The sequence below is a fragment of the Ambystoma mexicanum genome, chromosome 3q (genome assembly GCF_040938575.1).
Source record: "Ambystoma mexicanum isolate Mex_15411 chromosome 3q, UKY_AmexF1_1, whole genome shotgun sequence".
Taxonomy (NCBI): Eukaryota; Metazoa; Chordata; class Amphibia; order Caudata; family Ambystomatidae; genus Ambystoma; species Ambystoma mexicanum.
Genome location: NC_090926.1, coordinates 796,057,657 through 796,079,473, shown reverse-complemented (window position 1 = coordinate 796,079,473; position 21,817 = coordinate 796,057,657). Strand labels below are relative to the sequence as shown.

At 44.1% G+C, this 21,817-nt stretch overlaps 1 protein-coding gene across 1 annotated transcript in view; it reads right to left on the bottom strand.

Annotated features, from left to right (window-relative positions):
• Positions 1-1,544: 1,544 nt before the first annotated feature.
• The window catches only part of XYLT2 (xylosyltransferase 2), a 294,426-nt gene continuing 274,153 nt past the window's right edge, over positions 1,545-21,817 (bottom strand). The window contains exons 10-11 of the mRNA XM_069654872.1: positions 18,142-18,475; positions 1,545-3,402 (exon numbers count right to left, since the gene is read on the bottom strand). Of these exons, the coding sequence (XP_069510973.1) occupies positions 3,080-3,402; positions 18,142-18,475 (657 nt within the window). The 3' untranslated portion in view covers positions 1,545-3,079. The remainder of the gene's footprint in view (positions 3,403-18,141; positions 18,476-21,817) is intronic.

Below are 21,817 nucleotides of genomic sequence, written 5' to 3'. Positions count from 1 at the left end.
AGTCACTTTCCTATAAGAAAATCATAAAATGGAACTTGATGACCAAAGTGGAGCATCACTCCCTTGAGCACAGGAAGAAGACGGCCAAGGCTTTACTAAATGGGGGCATAGGTAACGGATTAAAACGAATCATCTGTATCCAACTCCTACCCTTCCCCAAAAACAACAGAGTGGTCGGGTTTTCTACAGAGGTCTCCAGTGAAGCAAGGCTTTAAGGAGAGGCAGGTTCTGGTTTTTGTTGAGGTACACTTTAGGACTTAGAACGGGCAGCTTGGATAAGGATTCTGACTTGTGAAGCCCTTCTAGATGCTGGGTATCGTGATTCCATATATGTCCAGCTCCAGGGCATCCTGGTCCGGCTAACTGGTTCTCATTGAGGGAGCCCTTTTCTGTCAACGTGGTGAGCAGACCATCCGTCAAGATTCATCCCTGTGCCACTTAACAGCCAATGTATGTGTTGCTTGTCCGATTTTCTTGGATTACTGGTTTGTGGCCATTTCAGATAATGATTCATATAGAGAACCACCCAGTAGCCATCTTTGGATTTCACCTCCAGTTCGAAGCAACTCAGCAAGGTGTGGGTATGCAAGTTAGCCACACTGACGATCCCCACAATGTTGTTGAACAATGTTTGTGGTGCTCTGCATTGTTGAGAGCCATCAGCCTTGTATTAATAAAGCCAGTTATACACAAACATTGCCCTACAAGACAGAAATCTACATGGATCAGAAATGCATGGTTCCCAGCAGATTTTTACATTGCCTCAATGCATTACTTAGTGGCGCAGAACTAGAAGTGTAAATTCCAGGATGGCTACTGGGTGGCTCTGTAGCATGTGTGGCTTGTTACCAGAAAAGGCCTACCAAACCACGGATTACCTTATGAAACACTTCGTTTTGGCTATTAGGTGGCGCTTGCCACATCTGAGCCGAAACCATTGAATTGGAATAGCGCTAGGAGGGAGATGGCATGTGAGGAGCGACACAGTTTGGGCATGTTTGGTTATTTACCCACTCATTCACTGCCTATGGGCATCCTAATCCCTATAGCCATTCCCACCCAAAACGAATCCTCCTGGGATTTCATTGAGTTAGTACTATCAATCCGTAACATCAAACTTTGGTCGGTCAGTATTATTTCTAAGCAATCTGATGAGTTAATGGTTTCATTGCAGCTTTTAAGTGCACTAATGGTGTAATGAACACTTTTAACCAAGTCTGCCTTCACCCACTTTAATTATATATGTTCCTTGCACTGAAGTCTGATTAAAAACAAACATTGACAAAACTGTCCGTGTTGCTTGTGTGCAATTATTAGTAGGCCTTTGCCAGGCACTGCTATTATATGCCCAGTTATTCCCACAATTTTTCAGATGTTGCCATGATGGACAGGTAAATAACATTGTGACAGTGCCTGGCAAATGCCTATCCCATGCTTACAAAAAGCCAAAATAGTTGACTTTGCCAATGTTTGTTTGCAATTATTGGTGAACCCCCTCATCCAAGTCAGAAACCACAGCGAGGCAACCGTTCACAACTCTGAGCTGCACAAGACAAGTCTTCATTATTTATTCTTTCATTGTGCCACTTGTATAGAGCAAGCACTGCCTGTGACCAAGGAAGATTGTAGTGGTTGTGCATACTATGCCCAGCAGATAGTCCAGCAGTTGTACAGCCGATATTTTACAGTGGCTTGCTGTCCAGCAGACATCTTAGTGGTTCGACTGCTTAGTAGTGACATTATCTGTGTCCAGCAGCTGTTAGTGGTTACACACATTCTTCAAAAGACGACATAGTGCTTGCCATGTTGCAAAGCCCATGTCCAGGCAAACCGTTTGGGCTGTGTGTAAAGTAGACAGTTCAGTGATTTTACTGCCCGTTTCCAGCCGACATTGGATGCGTTGCCTGTTTGATTTGAAAGAAGGCCATTAAAATTAAAATAAAAATCCTGACACGATGCATGATTCTTTTGTAGAGTGACAGGAGGGCTGGTAGAGGTTCCGATTACAGGAGGACGACAAACTGGCATGTGAAAGACTCCATCCTTCACGGTAGCTCATTAAGGTGAAACGAAGGACATTCACACTGACAAACAAAACAGCAGCACCAGGGAAGTGTCACTCGCCCTCTGCTGGCACCACCCTATGACTTTCTCAAACTACCATGTTTTCCCCCCAATTTCTATCGACTTCATTGTCCCCACTCCTCCTACCTTCACTCCTGCTCACTTCAGTTAATTTGATCCGTGCCCTCCACATTCCACCTATTCACCTACTTTCGAATTGAACTATTCTCACCAATCCTTTGCCAGCGCATGCCCAGCCTCCTCCTGTGCTCTTCCACCTCCTGCACTTTCCCCCCTCTTCATCATGCTTTCCAACTCACTATGCTCTTCCCCCACATTCTGTGCCATCAATGGTACTCATTACTACCCATGCTGTCTCATCACCTCATCATGTCTGCTTTACTTCACGTTACCCTGGTGATATTTCCGATATTCTCTCCTCTACCACCAGCTGCCCTCTGATGTTCATTCCCTTTCTCTAGTCTCCTCACCCGCACCTTGCCCTCTCAAGAACATTGCACATAATTTACTAGTTTCACGAAGAGTGAAGCATAAAACGCATGAATGCCAAACCCTGCAGTCCAGGGTCACAATACTCGAACAGTGCCTTCATATGCACGCTGCTTTTGGTGTGGCCTGTTGCTACTGACTTTTAATTGTCCATAATGTGGGAGCCGTCTGGCGGTTTTGCTTGGGGACGCATAGCCTCCCTTTAATGCCAATGGGGTTCAACTGCTGATGCTGCCCTTGCTGCCCATCACACAAGAGGGTCTGAGATCAACATTGTCCCATTCTTGCCCCAGTTCTGCTCTGGCTGTTCCAAAGCCTCCTGTCCAAATGGAGTAGGCATGACTCCTGGACTAGCAGCCATGCCTCAGCCCAATGTCACCCGCAAGTAGATCCCCACGGGAACAACTTGAAATCCTGTGCATGATTAGAAGATGCAAACCAACAGATACCCAAGATGAAGACCAGGAAGAATCACTCGCCAGGATGCACTTCCCTAGGCATTGTGCTACCTCAGGCGGCCGTCATCCTTCAAAGCTCCCAGTTCTGATTTGGGATCAGGTGAAAGACTGCTCCAGCTGGACTCTGTGCAGGACGGAAGTAAGGAGCAGCTGGCGGCCCCAGAAATGCACAGGTTGGCTACAGACCAGAAGCTGCTCACACACTCGTCTGTCCAATCGTTTAGAGCCTGGCCCAATAGCTCTGCCTTGTGTTTGGACTCTAGCTCCAAAGTGTCTCTTTTGGGGAGGTTTAGGACTCCGCTGAGGCCTTGGAAGCTTTGATCCATGTACTCGTTACGAGGAGGCCCAGCGTGCAGCCAGCTGCCATCACCTGCAGTGAGGAAAGGAAAAGGGGTCACAAAGAGAAATTCCTCTCCAGCAAGAAACATTCAGTGGGAGACATCTGTGCCATCTAAAGACTTGTGAATCAGCTACACCTTAACGAGAGGAAGTGGTGAGGGAACAAGAATCAAAAGGCCCAGTTTCATTTCTTGCACAGCAGTTAAAGCAGGTACTCCAAACGCCCCACCCCCCACTACTTCCACCAATGCACATGAAGCCCTTGTTCTGCAGAAAAGCTCACCCAGCACCCAAATATTGGGTTCTCATTATTCATTGCCCCTCAATATGCGAAAAGGATGCAGACTTCTGATGGGGCATTGTACACTGGTGCAAAGAAATGGGGTGTGGGCACCAACCCACCACAAGTAAGCCACTTAACAGTCCTCGATACAAATCACATTCTGGTATGGACAGGGGAAAATATGAAATTGTGGTAATCAAACCTCACGCCAAGGTGGGTAATAGTTACCTACAAACTCAAAATCTGCTACATAATCCCGACCTACAAAAGCATTTTCTATGGTTGCTAATACTAGCCTAAAAACACAAGTAATAGGGTAAAAAACAACGAGCCTCTAGGGACACACCTAGCCTAAAAAACATGAATCAGAGTGGGTAATACAAACCGATAAAACAAGCCATTCTAGATAATATAAATATAAAAATATCTGTTGACTTGTGAAGGATTGATTTTCTAGATCGGAACAGACCCAATCGAGCACCGATTTATATTAACTCTCAATTGGTTTTTAATACCATTATGAATGATTGAGAGGCTAAGAGTCTGTAGCTTGGACCTTCCTCTGTATCCAAGTACTAATAAACACTAACAATTTGTACAAACAGATTCATCGGCTAAAAGGAAAAAGTCAAAACATCTGAGGAAATACTGGTCTTTGTTGATGAAAGCGAATTTACGCTCCCTGGCATTTTATCTAAAACACAGTCCTCAAAACAAGTGTCTGTCAATATTATCCTGGAACACTAGAGGCCATTATCTTCCATTTACTAAGCCATCAAATATAATTAAATTTTAAACTTTTACTATTATTGCTTAGCAAGGGACCTGGTTGCTATGTTTCCAAGGTAGAATGGTCACTGTCTAAAGTCCTGATGACTTCAAAAGTTAAACACTTAGTGGAAAACCAAGAATCCAAACACATTTTCAATAGTGCAAGAAGATATACTGTTGGGCCATGTGTTAGGTTGGTAGTGGTGGTCAAAGAAGGTATAACTAAGTGACCTCGGGCCTAATGACCTCAGCCCCTTCCACCATCTAGATCCATTCACTCTCTTACTTTCTTGGCCAACTCCACCAATCAGCTAGTTGGCCCGAGACGCATTGATTCTACAGTCAGAATTAAAGTCCCCCTCATTAGCCAAACATGACCGAGATGATAAATACCCATCCAAGAATTTACATAATTACTCAAAATCTCAAAACTAACATAGTAATGAGGTTACCCTTGAAGGATATGAGTACTATTGATAGTTTAGAAAAAATTCCCCAAGAACCCGAATCAGTTGGAATCCTCATAAAGCAAACAAAGTAAATAATCAGCTGTGCGATTTATTGGATAAGACCACTCATGAATGGAGAGCATATACTTTTAACCCAAATCACTTTGGTAATTTTATAATAACTTTATTAGATTCCAGTAGGATCAATGGACAGCACAAGACACAGGCTGTAGTAAGGCATACTCATACATATAATCATGAAGTAAACCTGCAGAAGCATGAAATGAGATGTAACATTAGGTCGATTATGAAGCTCCAGGGATGTGCCTTTGAGCTTATGACAATTTGGGTTAAAAGCACGACAATCCAACACAAATTGGCTCAAACAGACCAAAGTAGACAGTATTTATTTGGATGCTGAAAATATGTTGAACTCCCTAAGAAACAGAACTCAAAAATGTTTGGGCAGTTGATTTATGGTGTCGATTCATCTGATACTAATAACACTATTAATGCTGTTTCGGAATATCATTAGACAGTACATTTTACATCAGTCTTCTCTAACCCTAAAACCAGGCCGAAATAAGTTGGTTTGTGTGATGGGGAGGACGATAATCAGTTGTTGCCTAGCTTTAGTAATGAAGATGCGAGAGGTCATTAACAGAATAAGTAATTCTCATGTGCCTGGCCCAAATGGTCTATCAAACATTTTATTCAAAAACAATCCGGGAGTCTGGGCCACAATTTTGACTCACCTCCAACTCCATACATGTAATCAATATTTATCCCATTTCTTGTACCGACTTTTAATAAAGGGGATAGAACAGAACTGTGTAATTACAGACCAATATCTATTCTTGATGCAGATAATAAAGTTTTTGCATCAATGCTGTTAAAACATTTGGAAAAGTGGATTAAAGAAACGCATAGGGTAGAGAAGGGACAAACTGGGTTTCGACGCAACATGGGTACATCCTCAATGTATTATTTGTCAACTGTATACAAATAACAGCTTGGGCGGGTAATAAAACTGTATATGCTTCAGCAATAGACCTTTCCTCGGCTTTTGACGCTGTGGACCTGAATATGTTGTGGGTGAAACTACATCAATGGGGTATACCACCAGGATTATGGGTGTGTATGCCAACTCAAATCTTCAAGCTCACATGAATAATTCTGGTCTTGTATCTCAGCAAATTGAAATATGGTGTGAGGTAGGGATGGGTATTGGCTCTTTGTCTGTTCAATCTGTATATGTATAATATCGAGGACTACTTGAACCCAGCCACTTATGTTTCTGAAGGGGTACAATTTGAAACTTTTTTTGGTTGTCCTATGCAGACGACTTCTTGGTTTTAGATTGCACACCAATTGGTCTACAACGTTTAATGAATGCATTTAAAGCATTCGCTGAAAGTCACTCTCTAAGGTTAAATAACACAAAAACAAAGGTTTTGAGGTTCTCAAGTGGGGGGGGCTCCTGGCATTACGTTTACCTGGAGGTTGAATTGTGAACCTGTGGACGAAACTCAATCTCTAATCTAGTTGGGCCTCAAGATTACATCAACACCAGCAATATCGGGGCTACAGCAATGTATGAAGGCCCACAGGTTGACAAATCAATTAGTACGGGTAGATGCAAGACTCTGTAGATTTTCCATTCCATTAGTCCTGTGATAGGATACCATTTGGGTAAGATTGCTCCCAAACTTTTATATGAGTGGAATGTTATTCTACTAAAATTATTGAATATCTGGGAACACTAGAAGTTAAAAAATGGCGTAGAACTTTGTGCTTCCCGTATTCAACTGTTACCCATCATAAGATATGAATTGGGTCTGGTCTCATTAAAGGCCAGAGCCCAATGGCAGAACTTCTCGCTGTTTACGGAAACTTTACACCCTACACATGATTCCTTTGTCAACTTTAATAACATCATGAAAGAAAATTAAATTGGTCAAATTAAGGACTTGTGTGATTTCTGTCAAAGTCTACTGGTGGAAGTCTCCTGCACAGTGTCTGAACCAATAACAAATCGAACCAAAGTAAAATAAATTGCTGTTTCACTACGATTGGACAGTTAACATGGATTCTATCCACCAATACCCTTTGGTTATCCAATTATGACATGACCACAAAAAACGTACTGTTGTAACCCCTCTTTTGACAATTTATCCGGATAAACTAACAAGATCCTCGTTTAAGATTTTGTTTGAATAGAATTCTAACTAAGGTGATCTTGGTGAGATATGATTTGTTATCTGTGGACCCAATCACTTGTCGGTTTTATAATGAATCAAGAGACATTTAATACTAACTCGCACAGATCCTATAAGGATTAGGTAAAGAATTAAGAAAATGTTGCGTACTTTCGTATGTAATGATTTAAAAGCCCTTTGGTCAATAACTGGCTGGTCGTACTAAGTCAGAAGTAATTGTTGTGATAAGTTGAAGACTTTAAATTGGAGACCATTATGAATTAGTTGTATAATTTTATGAAGCTCTGACTTTTTGTTATCTTGTTGATTTTGACGTGCGTTATGTGATTTGAACTCTGTTTTCCGTTATCAGTATTTGACTTCGCAAATTGGAGGCTATAATTAATTTGTACAAGTTTATGAAGATTTAGAGTTTCTTTTTTATTCTGATCCTGTTAATTGTGATTGTATAGAATGTGTTTAAGGATAGATACTTTGTTAAAGGTTGAATAAATAACCGAAAAAACTAAAGAAAAGTGCGTTTACATCAGTAACACTAAACTACAAAATGATAATGGGCAATACCACTGAACAAAAAGAGTCCCTGGGGGCATATTCACTATCCCAGAAAAACAAAGTGTCTTTAATACTAACTTGCAAAACAATGAGCCAACACAGGTAATACTAATCCCCAAAAGCACTGTATTTAATAAAGCAGATAACCATGAGCCTGCGAGTAATTGATAAAACATTGAATTTCAGTTAGGAGTAACCTATAAACCCCAGAGCCACGATACATAATAGCCAACAAAACTATGAACATTATTAGCATGTAAAATCCAAATGCTGTCCAGAGACCACCAGGGTGAAGCGTAACACACAAAATAGCACCATAAGTAGGCTGACGCACAACAGGGCAAGGCGGCAGAGGAAGGGTGTGCCGGTAAGTGGGGGAATACAGTGGAGAGGGGCTTCAGGAGAGCAGGGGTGCCACACAGCAGAAGCCATGGGTACAAGCGGGGAGAAGCCTTCAGATGGAGGTCTTCCATCACATCACTCTTCTTCGAGCGAGATTCAAACAGATTCGCAAAATCATGAGCAATGGCAAACTAAAACATCACCTAACTAAATTCCAAAATCACAAGCCATCATTTTAATGCCAACCTATAAATCCATAGGCCACCACAGACAATATTTGTGACTCACTGTACTGTTGCCCATTAAGGATTTGTAGACTATCAGTAATAGTGTAACGCCACAAACCACTGTGGTTGATAGTGTACCACAAAAACTCAAGCGATCATGGGTTATATTAGCCATAAATTGAAAGCATAAGGGAATACCATTTATACAAGCCTACAAAATGCTTGGAAGGGGTCATGGGGGGGGGGGGATTTCTTCTCCAGAACCCATCATTCCTGCAACACCACCAAAATCTCCCCTTGTAAATATCGTTCATTGTAGCTCATTTAGCCAAATCTGAGATCACTACTGGTGTTCAGCTTTTTTTTACCAGTATGAGCACCACTGCTATTAACTGACCTCCTAGAAGCTGGATGTTTGATTGGTATAGATGTGTGGGGGGTGGAGGGACACAGGTTATTCACTAACTTCCCACAGCCATTTTTCCCTCATGTAGGTATATAAGAAGTTGGACAAGGCATTCCCACACGTTTGTTTCATTTCCTGGTTCACTCTGTACAGGGTCTTCCAATGGCTTGCGCTGGATTGTAGACTTTTATAATGAATCAATTGAAACCTCATCTTAAAGGACTGTTTTGACACGCACCTCTCGCCTCTTCCGTTTTGCATACTGCCAAAATAGGTTACCTACATACCTTCCACTCCAAGTGTGCCCAGTCTATTGCATTTGCCATTAGTATTGTCTACCTATGCCAGACACTAATTTTCACTCCCACACGGAGTGTCAGGCTGTATTTTATGATGATTTAAGTCCTACAGATCTGGCATCCTGGGTGGCCATTATGCTTGGTTACAATTTTCATCTTCTGAAAGTCTTTTACAGGGTATGTCTTTACATCACTTGCAATGTACTACTTCCAGATAATGCAGCGTTAGCCCAGGATCCTCAACAGCCTTCCTCTATCCATTAATATCCAACCTCAATCTTGCAATGTATTGATTACCCAACTTTGAATGCAAGAGGTCTCCTTGCAACCTACTTGCCTTTTATGGTTATTATATCTATACCCTAAGGATCTAATCATTCCCGTTCCAGTGACACTACAGGTAATGTACAACGCAAGTGAGTGTGGTGTTCCCTTTCCGCAACAACCTCCGCTGCTGCTTCTTCCTCATTAAAATGAGTAGACAAATCATTTCAACACCTAAATCAATCCCTTGTTCAAGGCCTCTGCCTGCATTCAAGCGTTATAGATATGCTCTACGCTTCATTCTTAAGCAAATCAATTTGGCATGGTCTTTATCCTCTCCATATCACTTCGATGTATGCTTAAAAATACACCCAGCGGTTGATGCTTCTGCTCAAATTCTGTTGTCCACTCCATCACATAGTTGCATATGACCGCTATTTTGAATAGTGTGCCAAGCATCTGAATTTTTTAATTAGCTTCCTTAATGTTACATTTCCAAAGCAATAGGTAGTGACTTCACCCCCCCCTCCCTCCACGCAACCCACCCAATTGGGTCAAGGAGCTGAAGGATCACCCTAGGACTTACAATTGAACTTTTACCAGCAACACACTCCATACAACCAATTTACGCCCAAGCTACGACGTGTCCTTACTTTTTTTTGTTGGACTGTCATCTGCTAATCAGACCCAGTTCTCAAATCATTAGTGTGAATTCTGTAATTCACAAAAATTAAAAAAAAATATTTTTTTTATTTTTTATAACGCTTCCCAAGGGAGGAAAAATGGGAATGATTTACAAGGGAGATCTGGAAGATCTGCCATTAATAGAAGCTAATGTAGCTAATTGTATCTCTTGTGGAGTGAGCGAAGACTTGCATGCAAGCTTATAGCATTCTTGGATGCAACGTACAACTCAGTGCGCAATGGTGGACTTGGTAACTGTATTTCCCTCTTGGCCTGCAGCAAAAGAAACAGAGGTGACTGCTGTTAATGAGAATTCTCAAAAATGTGCCAATTCTCTCCACCTTAGAGACCCCAGCAACTTTCCTGGATTTTGAGGACTTGATTTTTTTTACCTGGAGAGAGCGAGACCCTTTTTTCCCCCCACTGTCTCATGTATTTTACTGTGATTTTATACACTTTCTTTTGGTTATGGAGTCTAAGCAACTCCATAGGCATCATCTTTTATATCTGTGTCACAGCACCGTCAGTGCAGTTGCACAGGGAAGTCTTCCAGGCTTCCCAAGATTTAAATACCTTCTCTGGGATCAACTACTGTTTCCCAGAGCAATGGAGTGAAATTGACTTCTTGGTCCTGAAAAATTCTAGACCCAGCACACCCTGTCTTACAATAGAGTGGTGGAGGGGTTACTTAGTATCTCCTATGTCTAGTTACTCATGTAACAGTCAAATGTTACCCTTTCCCCTCAGGATGGCTCCTGGCAGTGGTTTTACAATGAACTATCATGATTTACCCCGACCGCGAATGGTTCGCAGCTCCGGTAACGTTAAATCACAGGGAGCTATGTTTTCCAAGATGGCGCCTGAGCCTCCTTTTTTAAAACAGTTCCCAGTCTTTTTTTTGCCATGTCTTTATGGAAAGGTCCTTCGAGTTTTTCTCTGCGCGTCAAACCAGGTTTGGTCTCTGTTCATTAGCCTTTGACGGGCTTCAGGAGTAAAACCCGCCTCTGGCGCCCAAGTGTCTGGGGTGGGCAGGAAGTGAGGGAGGTGCCCGAAACTCCCTGTGCTTAATCTCGTAGGAGACCTAAATGCACTCTGTGGTGATTGGCTGGCTGACTGTCCGGCAAGGACAGCCACCCTGCTGGGTGAGTGACAGCTAGGTTGGAATGAATGGGAGAACAGAATAAAGTTCAGTCGACCAGTGGATGAAGGAACAGAAGAGCTTCAAAAGGACGGCTGCTGCAACTCTTGGACCATTGGTTTGCCCAATGAAACCCTGCTGCAGGTCTGAATTGCCAAGTTCGCAGCGACAGAAGGCCTGCAAAGAACGACTTCTCCCTTTGAGTTGGTAGGACCAATCAACTCCCAAGTAAGCCACCTCGGAGCTGGTTAAATTTACTCAGAGTTGCTGTAGGAAACCGTAGAGCCAGGGAGAGGGACACCAGATTGCGTGCATTTCTTGTAAGCTGGCCTAAATCTTTTGTAATATCCTCCAGATTCCCACGATGCAGGACTGACCAAGCCTGAACCCCCTCAGTTGATTGTGGGACCTCAGATGTGAGGAAAGTCCACCTTGACAGCCAGGAACCGCGCTTATTGCTATTTGCTGTACCGCAAGGAGCTGAAACGCAAAACAGCCATTGAAAGTAAAGTTTGCCAGTTGCCGGCTTTGACGGTGCCAATACAGTGCAAGAGTCCCCCGACATCCTCCCTCTTGTCCCCACGACTGAGGCCCAGGAACAGTGAAATCTGCAGAGCTGTACAGGAACAGAAGTCTTCAGCTGCATCTTTTTCTTCTTTACTAAGGTACTGTAAACTAGCCTAAGAGAACTTACCTCTTACCGTGGAAGTGCTTGTAACTTCTGCAACTCACAAGTCAAATCAGCTTGCGGCCCTACATTTGATTCTTCTTTTTCTCCAAGACTCCTAAGAACTTGTGCAAAGACTTTTCCATTTACCTACCTGAAGTGTTGCATCCTATACAAAGATTTTGGCCTATTGACTTTGGCTTAGCCTATTGACCCTTCTCTTGCTATCTGAAAGTATTTGCCCTGCTTATGAATATTTGAAAATTCTTTTGTTCTAATAACCTTTGCCTTTTGCTTACCTTTATGCCAACAGTAAGGCATTAATGTCCCCAGCACCCTGGTCATTGAAGTCACCTCTGGGTGTAGGTTGTGTCTGTGGGCCATCCCAAAAGGGCCTCGTCTGACCCAGAAACTCAGAGCATATAGTATTGAAGTGTATCTATGTGTTACTAGTATATTGCTCCCTTCTAAAGAAGGCATTATAACTGACTGATAAATTATTAATTGTTTATGCAAGAAACCTTGAGTGTAAGAGTTTATTTGAATACCTGTAACTGTGAAACTTTGTGCAACTCCACTACTGCTCACATTTACCCTCTTGAGATAAGCCTGGCTGCTCAACACGCTACCAAAACTGTGTAGTACAAGCTCATACCAAAGGTTGGGTTGCCTATACCTGTAGCCATAGTTGCTTGTAGTATTCCCAGAGGGGACTGCATTCAAACTTTGCCTAACAACTGCTCTTACACAGTGACTTTGTCTTGGCCATGTTGAGCATGACTGCTTTGCATACGTAAAGGGTATATACACCGTCATTCTTCCCTTGTTTTTCATTTGGGAGAAAAAGTAGGAAGTTCAATGGATTGATAAGGAGTTTTAAAATCGATTTTGGCAAAACACATGGATTTGTTATAAACCTCACATTTGGATAGCCACACAGCTCATCTACAGAAATAACCTGAAGTTCACTTACATTCCAAATCAGCTGCCAGAAAAGCAAATTTGTATGTAAGCAGCTTGAGAAACGACTTGTGGATGGTGTCAAATGGAGGACACATACATCCATAACAAAACTGAAATTCTGCTCTGGCTACATTAATTTAACACCTTCCATAAATGCTTTGACCAAGGCGCCTTCCACTATACTTTGTTGTGATGTGGTGTATGCGTTCTTCAAGGGGAACTTTGAGAGAGTAAAAGACTAACCCTGAACCCAATAAGTATAAAATGTGATTAATGTTAGGTAGAATTAATTTCATTTTTGTGCAATATTCTCACCACTCGCGAGCCCCCCAGCACTTTTTGCTGGATTCCTGGATTTATGATACGTTTTCCTGAGTGGGAAACTTTTCCCCCACTGAATCTTTTACTCTACCTCTGGGAGTCTTTTTTCACCTGTTTGGTTGCATCTTTTTGGAGCAATGATTTCCTCCATCTTTTAAAAAGGCACCTGCAATTTATCATTGCAGCACACACCACTTCCTCTGCAGTGTTGCTGGAAGCTCTTTGAGCTGCCCCTTTTCCTTTCCTTGTGGTAACTACCGTTTCCAAAGATGGGGGTGTACATTTTATCCTACTGTACTATTATTTTGTGGAATCAGCACATACCACCTCATGTGGAGGGCTGAGGGGAGACAGTGTATCCCCTTTTCCACTTCTCCTGTAACTTTCTAGGTACAGTGACAAGTTCATCTGAGTGGCTGGTGGCAGTGGATGTTTTTTTTAACCGGTTGTTGTGACTTGCACACAGGCTATCACAGCTGCGGTAATGGACACATGGAGCACCAATGTAATAAAATGGTGCCAGTCTTTTTTCACCAAATCTTGATGACTTGTCCTTTTCTTGGGCCTTCTTCTACCTAGCTGGGTGGGTGAGATCTTGTGAAAGCCCACCAAGGCTCTCTTGAGTGCCTGAAATGACAGGAAGTGGGAGAGGTGAAAAACTCCCCTGATCTGTGTCCTGCCTTGTGGCTGCTTGGATCCAGTTCGAACTAGGAGGCTGGCTGTCCTTTTGGACAAGTCAGCTCCCAGATTTGCATGTATGGCGACTGGATGTTCCAGCCGTTTTTCCTGCATAAAGGCACGGGTCATGGGGCAGCAAAACGAGAGTCGACCAATGGATCGAAGAATCTGAGGAAGAAGGACGTCTGCAGCCACCGCCAGCAATGGCCAAGGACTACTGAGTGACCAACACAGCTGCAGCATTGTTTTCTGAACGACGGGGAAGATCCAGACCAGATGACTTCCTCCCCTAAACTGGGGGGACCAACCAATCTCGAGATTATCTACATTTTGAGCTGTCCGTCAAAAAGCTATGACCGTCCTGGGCTGCAATACCCCGGGACCTGGACCAATTTGCTGTGCATAGACTCCTGAAGCGCAGTTTCAGATGGAACTTTGTGGGCATCCTGCTGGACCTACAGTGACTCTTTCCCACTCCGAGACATCGCCCCTTCCAAGTCGGACCCGGGAAACAGCGACAAGTCTGCCATGTGACAACCGTCGCTGAAGCAAAGGTTATGTCGAGTCCCCTGGGCCAGTATTGTAAAGATCATCTGCTGGGCGTCCAATCACAAGAAGCGGACCATCTGCTCCTGCCAAAAGCTCCTTCAGCATTCAGGCCAAGAATCAGAACAGGAGCTACTGCTGCCTCACCTGGGGAGCCACCAGTAGCACGTTCTGTACACCGAAGAGTGAGTCTTCAGTCCTACAATAGGTGGGCTTTAGTAAAACTCCTTAACAAGTAACATTATGTAATGACAAACGATCGACGGGATTAAAGTCACGTTTTCAAACACATACACAATACTTTCCATTTGTTAAGTACATGCTCTTGTGTTGGTCACCTCACAAAGTGTTTACATACAATGCTGATGAAAGTTCAGATATCCACCTCCTAGGATTTCAGGCACCAGGCTGGCAAGTTCATAGTTCATGGATTTGGACATGCTATTTGTAGATGTGGATACCAGGTTTTAAAAATTAGGACAGAGTTATTTTGTGCTGAATTGAACTTTCAAGAGAATTTTGGATAGGTGGGATTGGTGCAATAATTACACACATTTGTCTAAACTGAAATTATGAGCAGGTATCCACTGTCGTACACTGTTATGAGAGAGCTTAGTCTTGTTTATTACAGTGTCCAGACCCTGCCATACGCAGAGTCAATATTTTACTGCGGACAAATCAACTCCTGTTAGACAATACGGGGAGCCCAGCCGAAAATCAGCAAAGAGGCCAGATTCTGTCGGATGTGTCAGACAGATACGCCAGAAACTGTGAAGCATTTTTACTGAATGTGTCAAAGTGAGTAGCCACTATATGTGCACTTTTGGATATCTTGTACATCTTTACGATGCAATACAGTCGCAGGATTTGGGGAATTACTGCTTACACGCACGCCAGATTACACGCACAATGCACTTTACCGAGTATGGACTCATATTGAGAAGAACTTGAAACAGTTTTAAATGAAAGTGAATGACTAAGCATGTATACAAATGCTTGAAAATGTAAAATGTTCAAACACACCATTATTTGCATATGTAAACCATAAAGAGGTTAGAAAGAAGTTTTAGTCTTTTAGATAGCCAATTAATAAGTGTGTGATTAAATGTTTTGTAGGATATTTTTGATAAACATTTAATTAGGGTTTTAACCATTATTGAAGAGTTTTTGGGAAATTGTAAGTATTATTATATTTGTTTTTAATCTGGGAGAGTGCGTTTTGGCCGGTTTGTTGATGTAAAACATTGCTTTAGTTGTAGCCAAAAGCACGACTGTGTTATACAAGAGCTTGAAACCTGTAAAGCAGCTCTTCTCCAGTACAATAATGTGAAGGGCTGTTTGTTGGCGCAGAAACTTTCCCTCATCCGAGACCGACAAGGAGCGCCCCACCCTGAAATTGCCTGTACAAGAGGCCATTATGAAATATATCTCAGATTCACAAATGGAAAGTCCATCAGATTATTTGTCCGTGTCCACAAACGCAGAGCTTTTATGACCTTTTGTATTAAAGTCACTAGATCATCACACTCACCTGCTGCCTGTGACCATTGCGACGCAAGCCACAACTCTAGAGGGTGCTTTTCTAGTCACATGAGGAAAGAAGAAAATGCAAGGCGCCATCATTCCCAGCAGCTTCATGACGTGGTGTGCACTGTGATTGACCAATGAAGCTCAAAACAAAGTTTACGCCAAAAGAGTTTATATTCTTTCCTGCGGCAGGTAGGCAATGACAAACTCTGCTTAATTGTGGAATAAGACTAGGTTGGTGGGAAGCAATGCTTAGCATTGGGGTTCTAGTGAGGTAAAATGAGTTTTACCTTTTTGAAGAAAAAATTCAGTTTTTTTTAAATCCTTCTCTCAGTCATTTTGTTTTCTGGTGCGAAAGAAAATTAGAAAATAAATGTACGTATAAGATGGCATGCATTGCATTGACAAGAAAACCAATAATGCTGTGTTGGGCCTAGCCAATATAACGATGCTTCAGTTGACAGAGATGAGACTCCATGTGCTCAGGTCGCACACAAACAATTCTCTTGCTGTATTTTTCATGCCCCGCAGTTCGGCCATTTTGATGCACTTTCACTGCTTTAATTGGGCCCGTTGTAATTGGATGACACTGCTTTGTTGTTGCAACTAGATAAAGCTGCCATGTATCATTTGTAACGAGACAGCTGCACATCTCGCATGAGCCTCTCCACCCGAGAGAAGGAATGACAGAATTATGGTTTCTCCTTTGAAGTTTATAGGAGTAGCAGGAAGCTGCTAGTTCACTTTCTATGATGGTCTAAATGAGCACCTTTGTGCGCACCTCTCTCATAGGATTCAATGCGTTTAGAAATGCATACGAACTGCTTTGCTTAGCGAGGGGCAGGTTCGGTTTGGGATTTGCTCGTGGCGCCCTGTCCTATGGATGTCAGTTTTCTGCCTTGATTCTTTTGTCTTTAAAGATGTTTTTCAACCAACCTCAATTGGAGTGTGTCTTGATGGATGATTTCCATCACCTTTGTTTAGTTGACCACAAGGTAGTCTCAAAAAGAACGTTCTGACCATGTGGGCTCTGTTAGTCCATCATGGCTTCATCCATATTTGTCTTAACTGGTTTAGGCCAGATACGGGCCCTAGACTAGCCATCTCCCTAGGCAGAACCTAAATAGCTCTGAAAAAGGGGCCTGGCCCAAGGCTAGCCAATCACAGACACGAGCTGGGTGCAAAGGGTCAGATAACCTGCCATACTGATTGGCCACTGGGGCTGCCACTCCACCAAAACAACCCCCTTTTTGTCAGGTGTTTTAGCCTTTCCTCTTAATGTTAGTTGGTGAAGCATTCACAACAGGGGGTGGTAGACAATGCTTTAACAGGTGGGTATTCCGGAACAGTGAGGGTGATCATTTTAAAAAACAAAATTCAAGGAACGCAAAAGGACGCATTGGTGGAGAAGGTGTTCAGGGTAAACGATGGTGGTTGGTCCAGGCCTTCTAGCCACAAGAGGGGCGAGGGGGTGGGAAACGGAGGAGTGAGACAGTACAAAATCAACCAGCAACACATCCTCCTAACTTACTTTTCAAATAGAGCAAATAGGTTAGACAGCCATCAGAGTCAATAGTAATCGAACATGTGTGTTAAGCCGGATGACAAGGTAGGGTAAAATAGAAAGTTCTGTGATGGGGAATTATTCCAAACTAATGAATTAGCGAGGATGCCTTGCTGCAATAGTTGTCTCGCAGTAAAGAACTTCACCTCTCTGCACGTTTTTTAGTTTACTGAATTAGGTTGGTAGCTAACAAGAATGCTAAGCAATACATCGTATTGAAGTAAGCCTGAACATACAATTAAACATTTCATGAGCTCTGACCTAAATTAATAAAAACAAATACAAATGGTCTAACATTCAAGCTCATCACTTACCATAAAGATTATTTTAATCTGGATTTGTCAATTATTCCACATGCTCCCTCGACATCCAACTTCCTTGCAATTCCACAAAATACCCAAGTGCCCTTTTATTTTGTTGGCTTTCTCCATCTCACCAGGAGTACAGTGGGAAGGATAACCTCCAAACCTTTTGAAGAATTCTATTCTACCGAACTACAACCGGGAGGAGCAGGGTTCATGAAGATATTGAGGCCATATCACAAATTTAGATGCCTTTCATCTGCCACAAATCATTGCCGCTTTACCAACTGTGCCTGAAGAGCTAATTTTACAGGGCACGCAATGCATATCAAGTAAGACTTCATGTAAGACATACCAGACATTCCGGCCGACCCTCATCACACACTGTAGCTGGACCTCACCATTTTACAAGGAAATCAGGGCAGGAATCCACCAAGTGACAAATGATAGCTCCAGAAAACTATCACTTCAGCTTCCTTTGTATCCGAGTGGATCAAATTTACATGGAATCCAGTACTTAGGGGGCCAACCCTGCACTGTCTCTCACATTTCCACAAGCGCTTACCTTTTTTGAGGGCCTCCTTCCGATGAAAGTTCAGAGGAGCTACAAGAAATTGGGTTTCTCCCAGGGGCTCCCAAAAGTGCAGGATTCTAACACTCCAGGCTCCAGGACGCAGCGGTGTACTGAGAGAGGGCTTATATTGGGTAAACTCCGCCTCCATGTCCACTGTAATATCATATGATGCAGCAACGATGTATGTAGGATCAACCCAAACCACCGTAACAGTCAAATTAGACCCTCGAGCCCACTTCTGCATGGCCACCGGTTCGTCAAAAGGCCCCATGAGTCCACCAAAGTTTCGGAATATTCTTTCCTTTGGGTCCCACTCTGTTCCAACCTGTAATATAAAAATAAAAAAAAGGAGAATCAGTACTTAAGCCTGCTGGGTGATGGAAGAAGTAGGGGCCGCTGAGTTTGAGGGAGAGGAAATGACCCCAGGGCAAGGGATGAGGTGTGGGGTAACTAGAAGCTGCAGTGTGAGGTGGGGCTAATACAGGAAAACAGGACTTTTACAATCGCTTGGTAAAGGGAAAGATAACTGCACAAAGATATTGACAACCTAGTTTTGTTGTTTGGTAAAGTGTTGCATTTGTCTACACCCAGAGACCCTGGTGAGTGTTGTGGCCTCCTGACCCCCTGGGCATCCATTTTGTGGCACTGGCGTTATTTTCTAGGCTCCCTGGGCCCGTGCACACTACCTGCAGCCTCCCTCTCTCTCTCTCCCTCTCTCTCTCTCTCTCTCTCTCTCTCTTCAGCCCCGATCCCACTTCTGTGTAACCCTTCCTCCCGCCTCCCAGACCTTCCTCTACTCGAGATTGGTTAGCCGGGGAGAAGCAGCCAGGCTACTGAGATGCAGTGCACGCGCTGTGGGCATTCTACACCGAGACCCCGATGAGTGTTGTGGCCTCCTGACCCCATAGCATCCATTTTGTGGCACTGGTTATTTTCTAGGCCCCCCCAGGCCCGTGTACACTACCTGCAGTCTCCCTCTCTCTCTCCCCTCTCCCTCTCCCCTCTCCCTCTCCCTCTCCCCTCTCCCTCTCCCCTCTCCCTCTCCCCTCTCTCTCTCCCCAGCCTCGATCCCACTTCCGTGTAACCCCTCCTCCTCCCGCCTCCCAGACCTTCCTCTATTCGAGATTGCTTAGCCTGGGAGAAGCAGCCAGGCTACTGAGCCGCACTGCACACGCTATGGGCATTCTACACCCAGAGACCCTGGTGAGTGTTGTGGCCTCCTGACCCCCCCTAGGCATCCATTTTGTGGCACTGGTGTTATTTTCTAGGCCCCACCCCCAGGTCCGTGCACACTACCTGCAGTCTCCGTCTTGTTCCCTCCAGCCCCGATCCCACTTCTGTGTAACCGAGTCCTCCCGCCTCCCAGACCTTCCTCCACCTCCCAATGGCTGACGTATCTGTTCAGCCTTCCCCTTCCGTGTTTGCTTGCCCTCTCCCTCCTCCCTACCCGCCCACCGTCCACGAGGAAGCCAGTGTAAGGTGAGCCTGCCCCCTGAGCCCACATTGCCAATTTTTAAAAAACAGGCCCCCTGAAGCACCTCTTGCCTTGCCTCTCCCACCCCCACACCCTCTTCCTGGTCTCTCCCGCCTCCCGACCTGCCCTCCCCCACTCTGATTGGGCCAGCAGTCCTTGCTACCCAAGCAATAACTGGCCCTCCAACGGCAGCCCTCTGCCCGGCAGCCCCTGCGGCTGAGGGCCCCTAGGCGAAGGGCGGCTCCATCAGAGGCAGCTCCAAGACGTGTCAGCAGGCGTCTGGAGGGGAAGCCAGCCGTCAACCAGCAACAACCAAGGACCAGTAAGATAAGAGTGGCCTAGGTGGGGGATAGAGCAATAGCTCCACCCAGGAAGCCTAGCCCACATAGACAAGAATGCTACATTTATTCCCAAACTACATTGTATGATATTCAGACTACATTGATGGGCCTCTCTCCCACCCTACAGGTCTCTCAAATTTAGCAGGGGTTCTGCACCCAAATTGCATTGTATGATATTCAGACTACATTGATGGGCCTCTCTCCCACTATACAGGTCTCTCAAATTTAGCAGGGGCTCTTTTCCTGAATTGGATTTTATGACATTCAGACCACATTGATAGGCCTCCACCTATACAGGTCTCTCAAATTCAGCAGGGGTTCTGCTCCCAAAATTTGTATTGTAAGGATTACAACACTCCTTAGAACACCCCCCCCCTTCCTACCATACGGGGCTCTAACATAATTAGACTTGGGCTCAAGCACAAACCTAGACTTAACCACCTTTACATACTCCTAGTAAGGACCAGACCGTGATAGTATAGTCCGACTGCCCTCACCTTTCCCAAGAGACCAACATAGACAGCCACTGAACTTTGTACAACACCCGACAACTGTACACCCAGCACCCCAACCCCCGGACAACACTGAGGAAACACAAACCAACCCACCTGAAGAACAGACATCACAAAAAATGGATCCTAGCATACCAACACAAGAAGAAACTCCAGTACTGCCATCACAAGACACTACACCCAACAACTCAACCAGCACCTCCGCACAGAGCACCAAAATGCCCCGGACCAGGAAGGGACGCCGAGAAAGGGCACAAGACAAGGAGACACAGGACACAGATGCACAAATCCAACATACTACCAAAGCAACAACCGAAAATAGAGGAAACAACGCCAAAAACTGGAACGACCAGATCAATCTTCCAAAGGAAAAAATCCTTATATCTCACCTTACATCGCAACAACCCCTGAACCAGGATAACCCAACGACACAGACATCAAGACACACAAAGAACAGCCCGAGACAACCAGGAAAAAGACTGGAGCACCTAAGAAGAGTGTGGCTAAACTCCAACCCCATCACCCCATACATCACTAGAACAGAAGTACACTCAACACCCACGCCACACCGGACAAAACGATGAAGATCTAACATCCAACAACCCACACATCACCCTAACTGACCAATTCAACGAAGAGGAAGCCATCACAGGCCTTCACCTAACCGGCATAAATAGAGAAGCACTGCCAATGAACAGCCAAGCTTTCAATCTAGCAGACCGGGTCAATGAAGAAGCAGCCTTCGCTGATCCTCATCCGATACCCTACAATGAATATGCAGCCTTTGCTGATCCTCATCCACCCCAATCAACGCCAATAACGATGCACCGCAACCAAAATACCACAAACCAAAACAAGGAACATCAAGCAAACCCACACCAAAATGATCCACTGCAACCTCATCAATGCAAGGTCAATGTCCAAACATGCCAGCGAAATATATACGATCTGCTCTGCAACGGAGGGACCGACTTCCTGTTTGTAACAGAAACATGGCTAGACGTCAACTACAAGATCACCCTCAACAACTGCCTCCCTGAATACCTCAAATGCATCCAAGCAAGCAGAAAAACCAAAAGAGGTGGGGGCTGGCAATCATTCACAAGGAACACTTGGATATCAAATTGGAAGACCCACTAACATCGATAAATGCAAATCCCTAATCATACATCTAACAGTAAGACCCAAAACAAACCTAAAATTGATACTAATATATAGACCACCAACCTTCTTAGACGCCTTCACAGAAGCAATCACCGTACTAGCCATCAAATACAATCACCTGATAGTACTCTGAGATTTCTACATCTGGTTTGAAGAACCCACGACCATACAAAAAT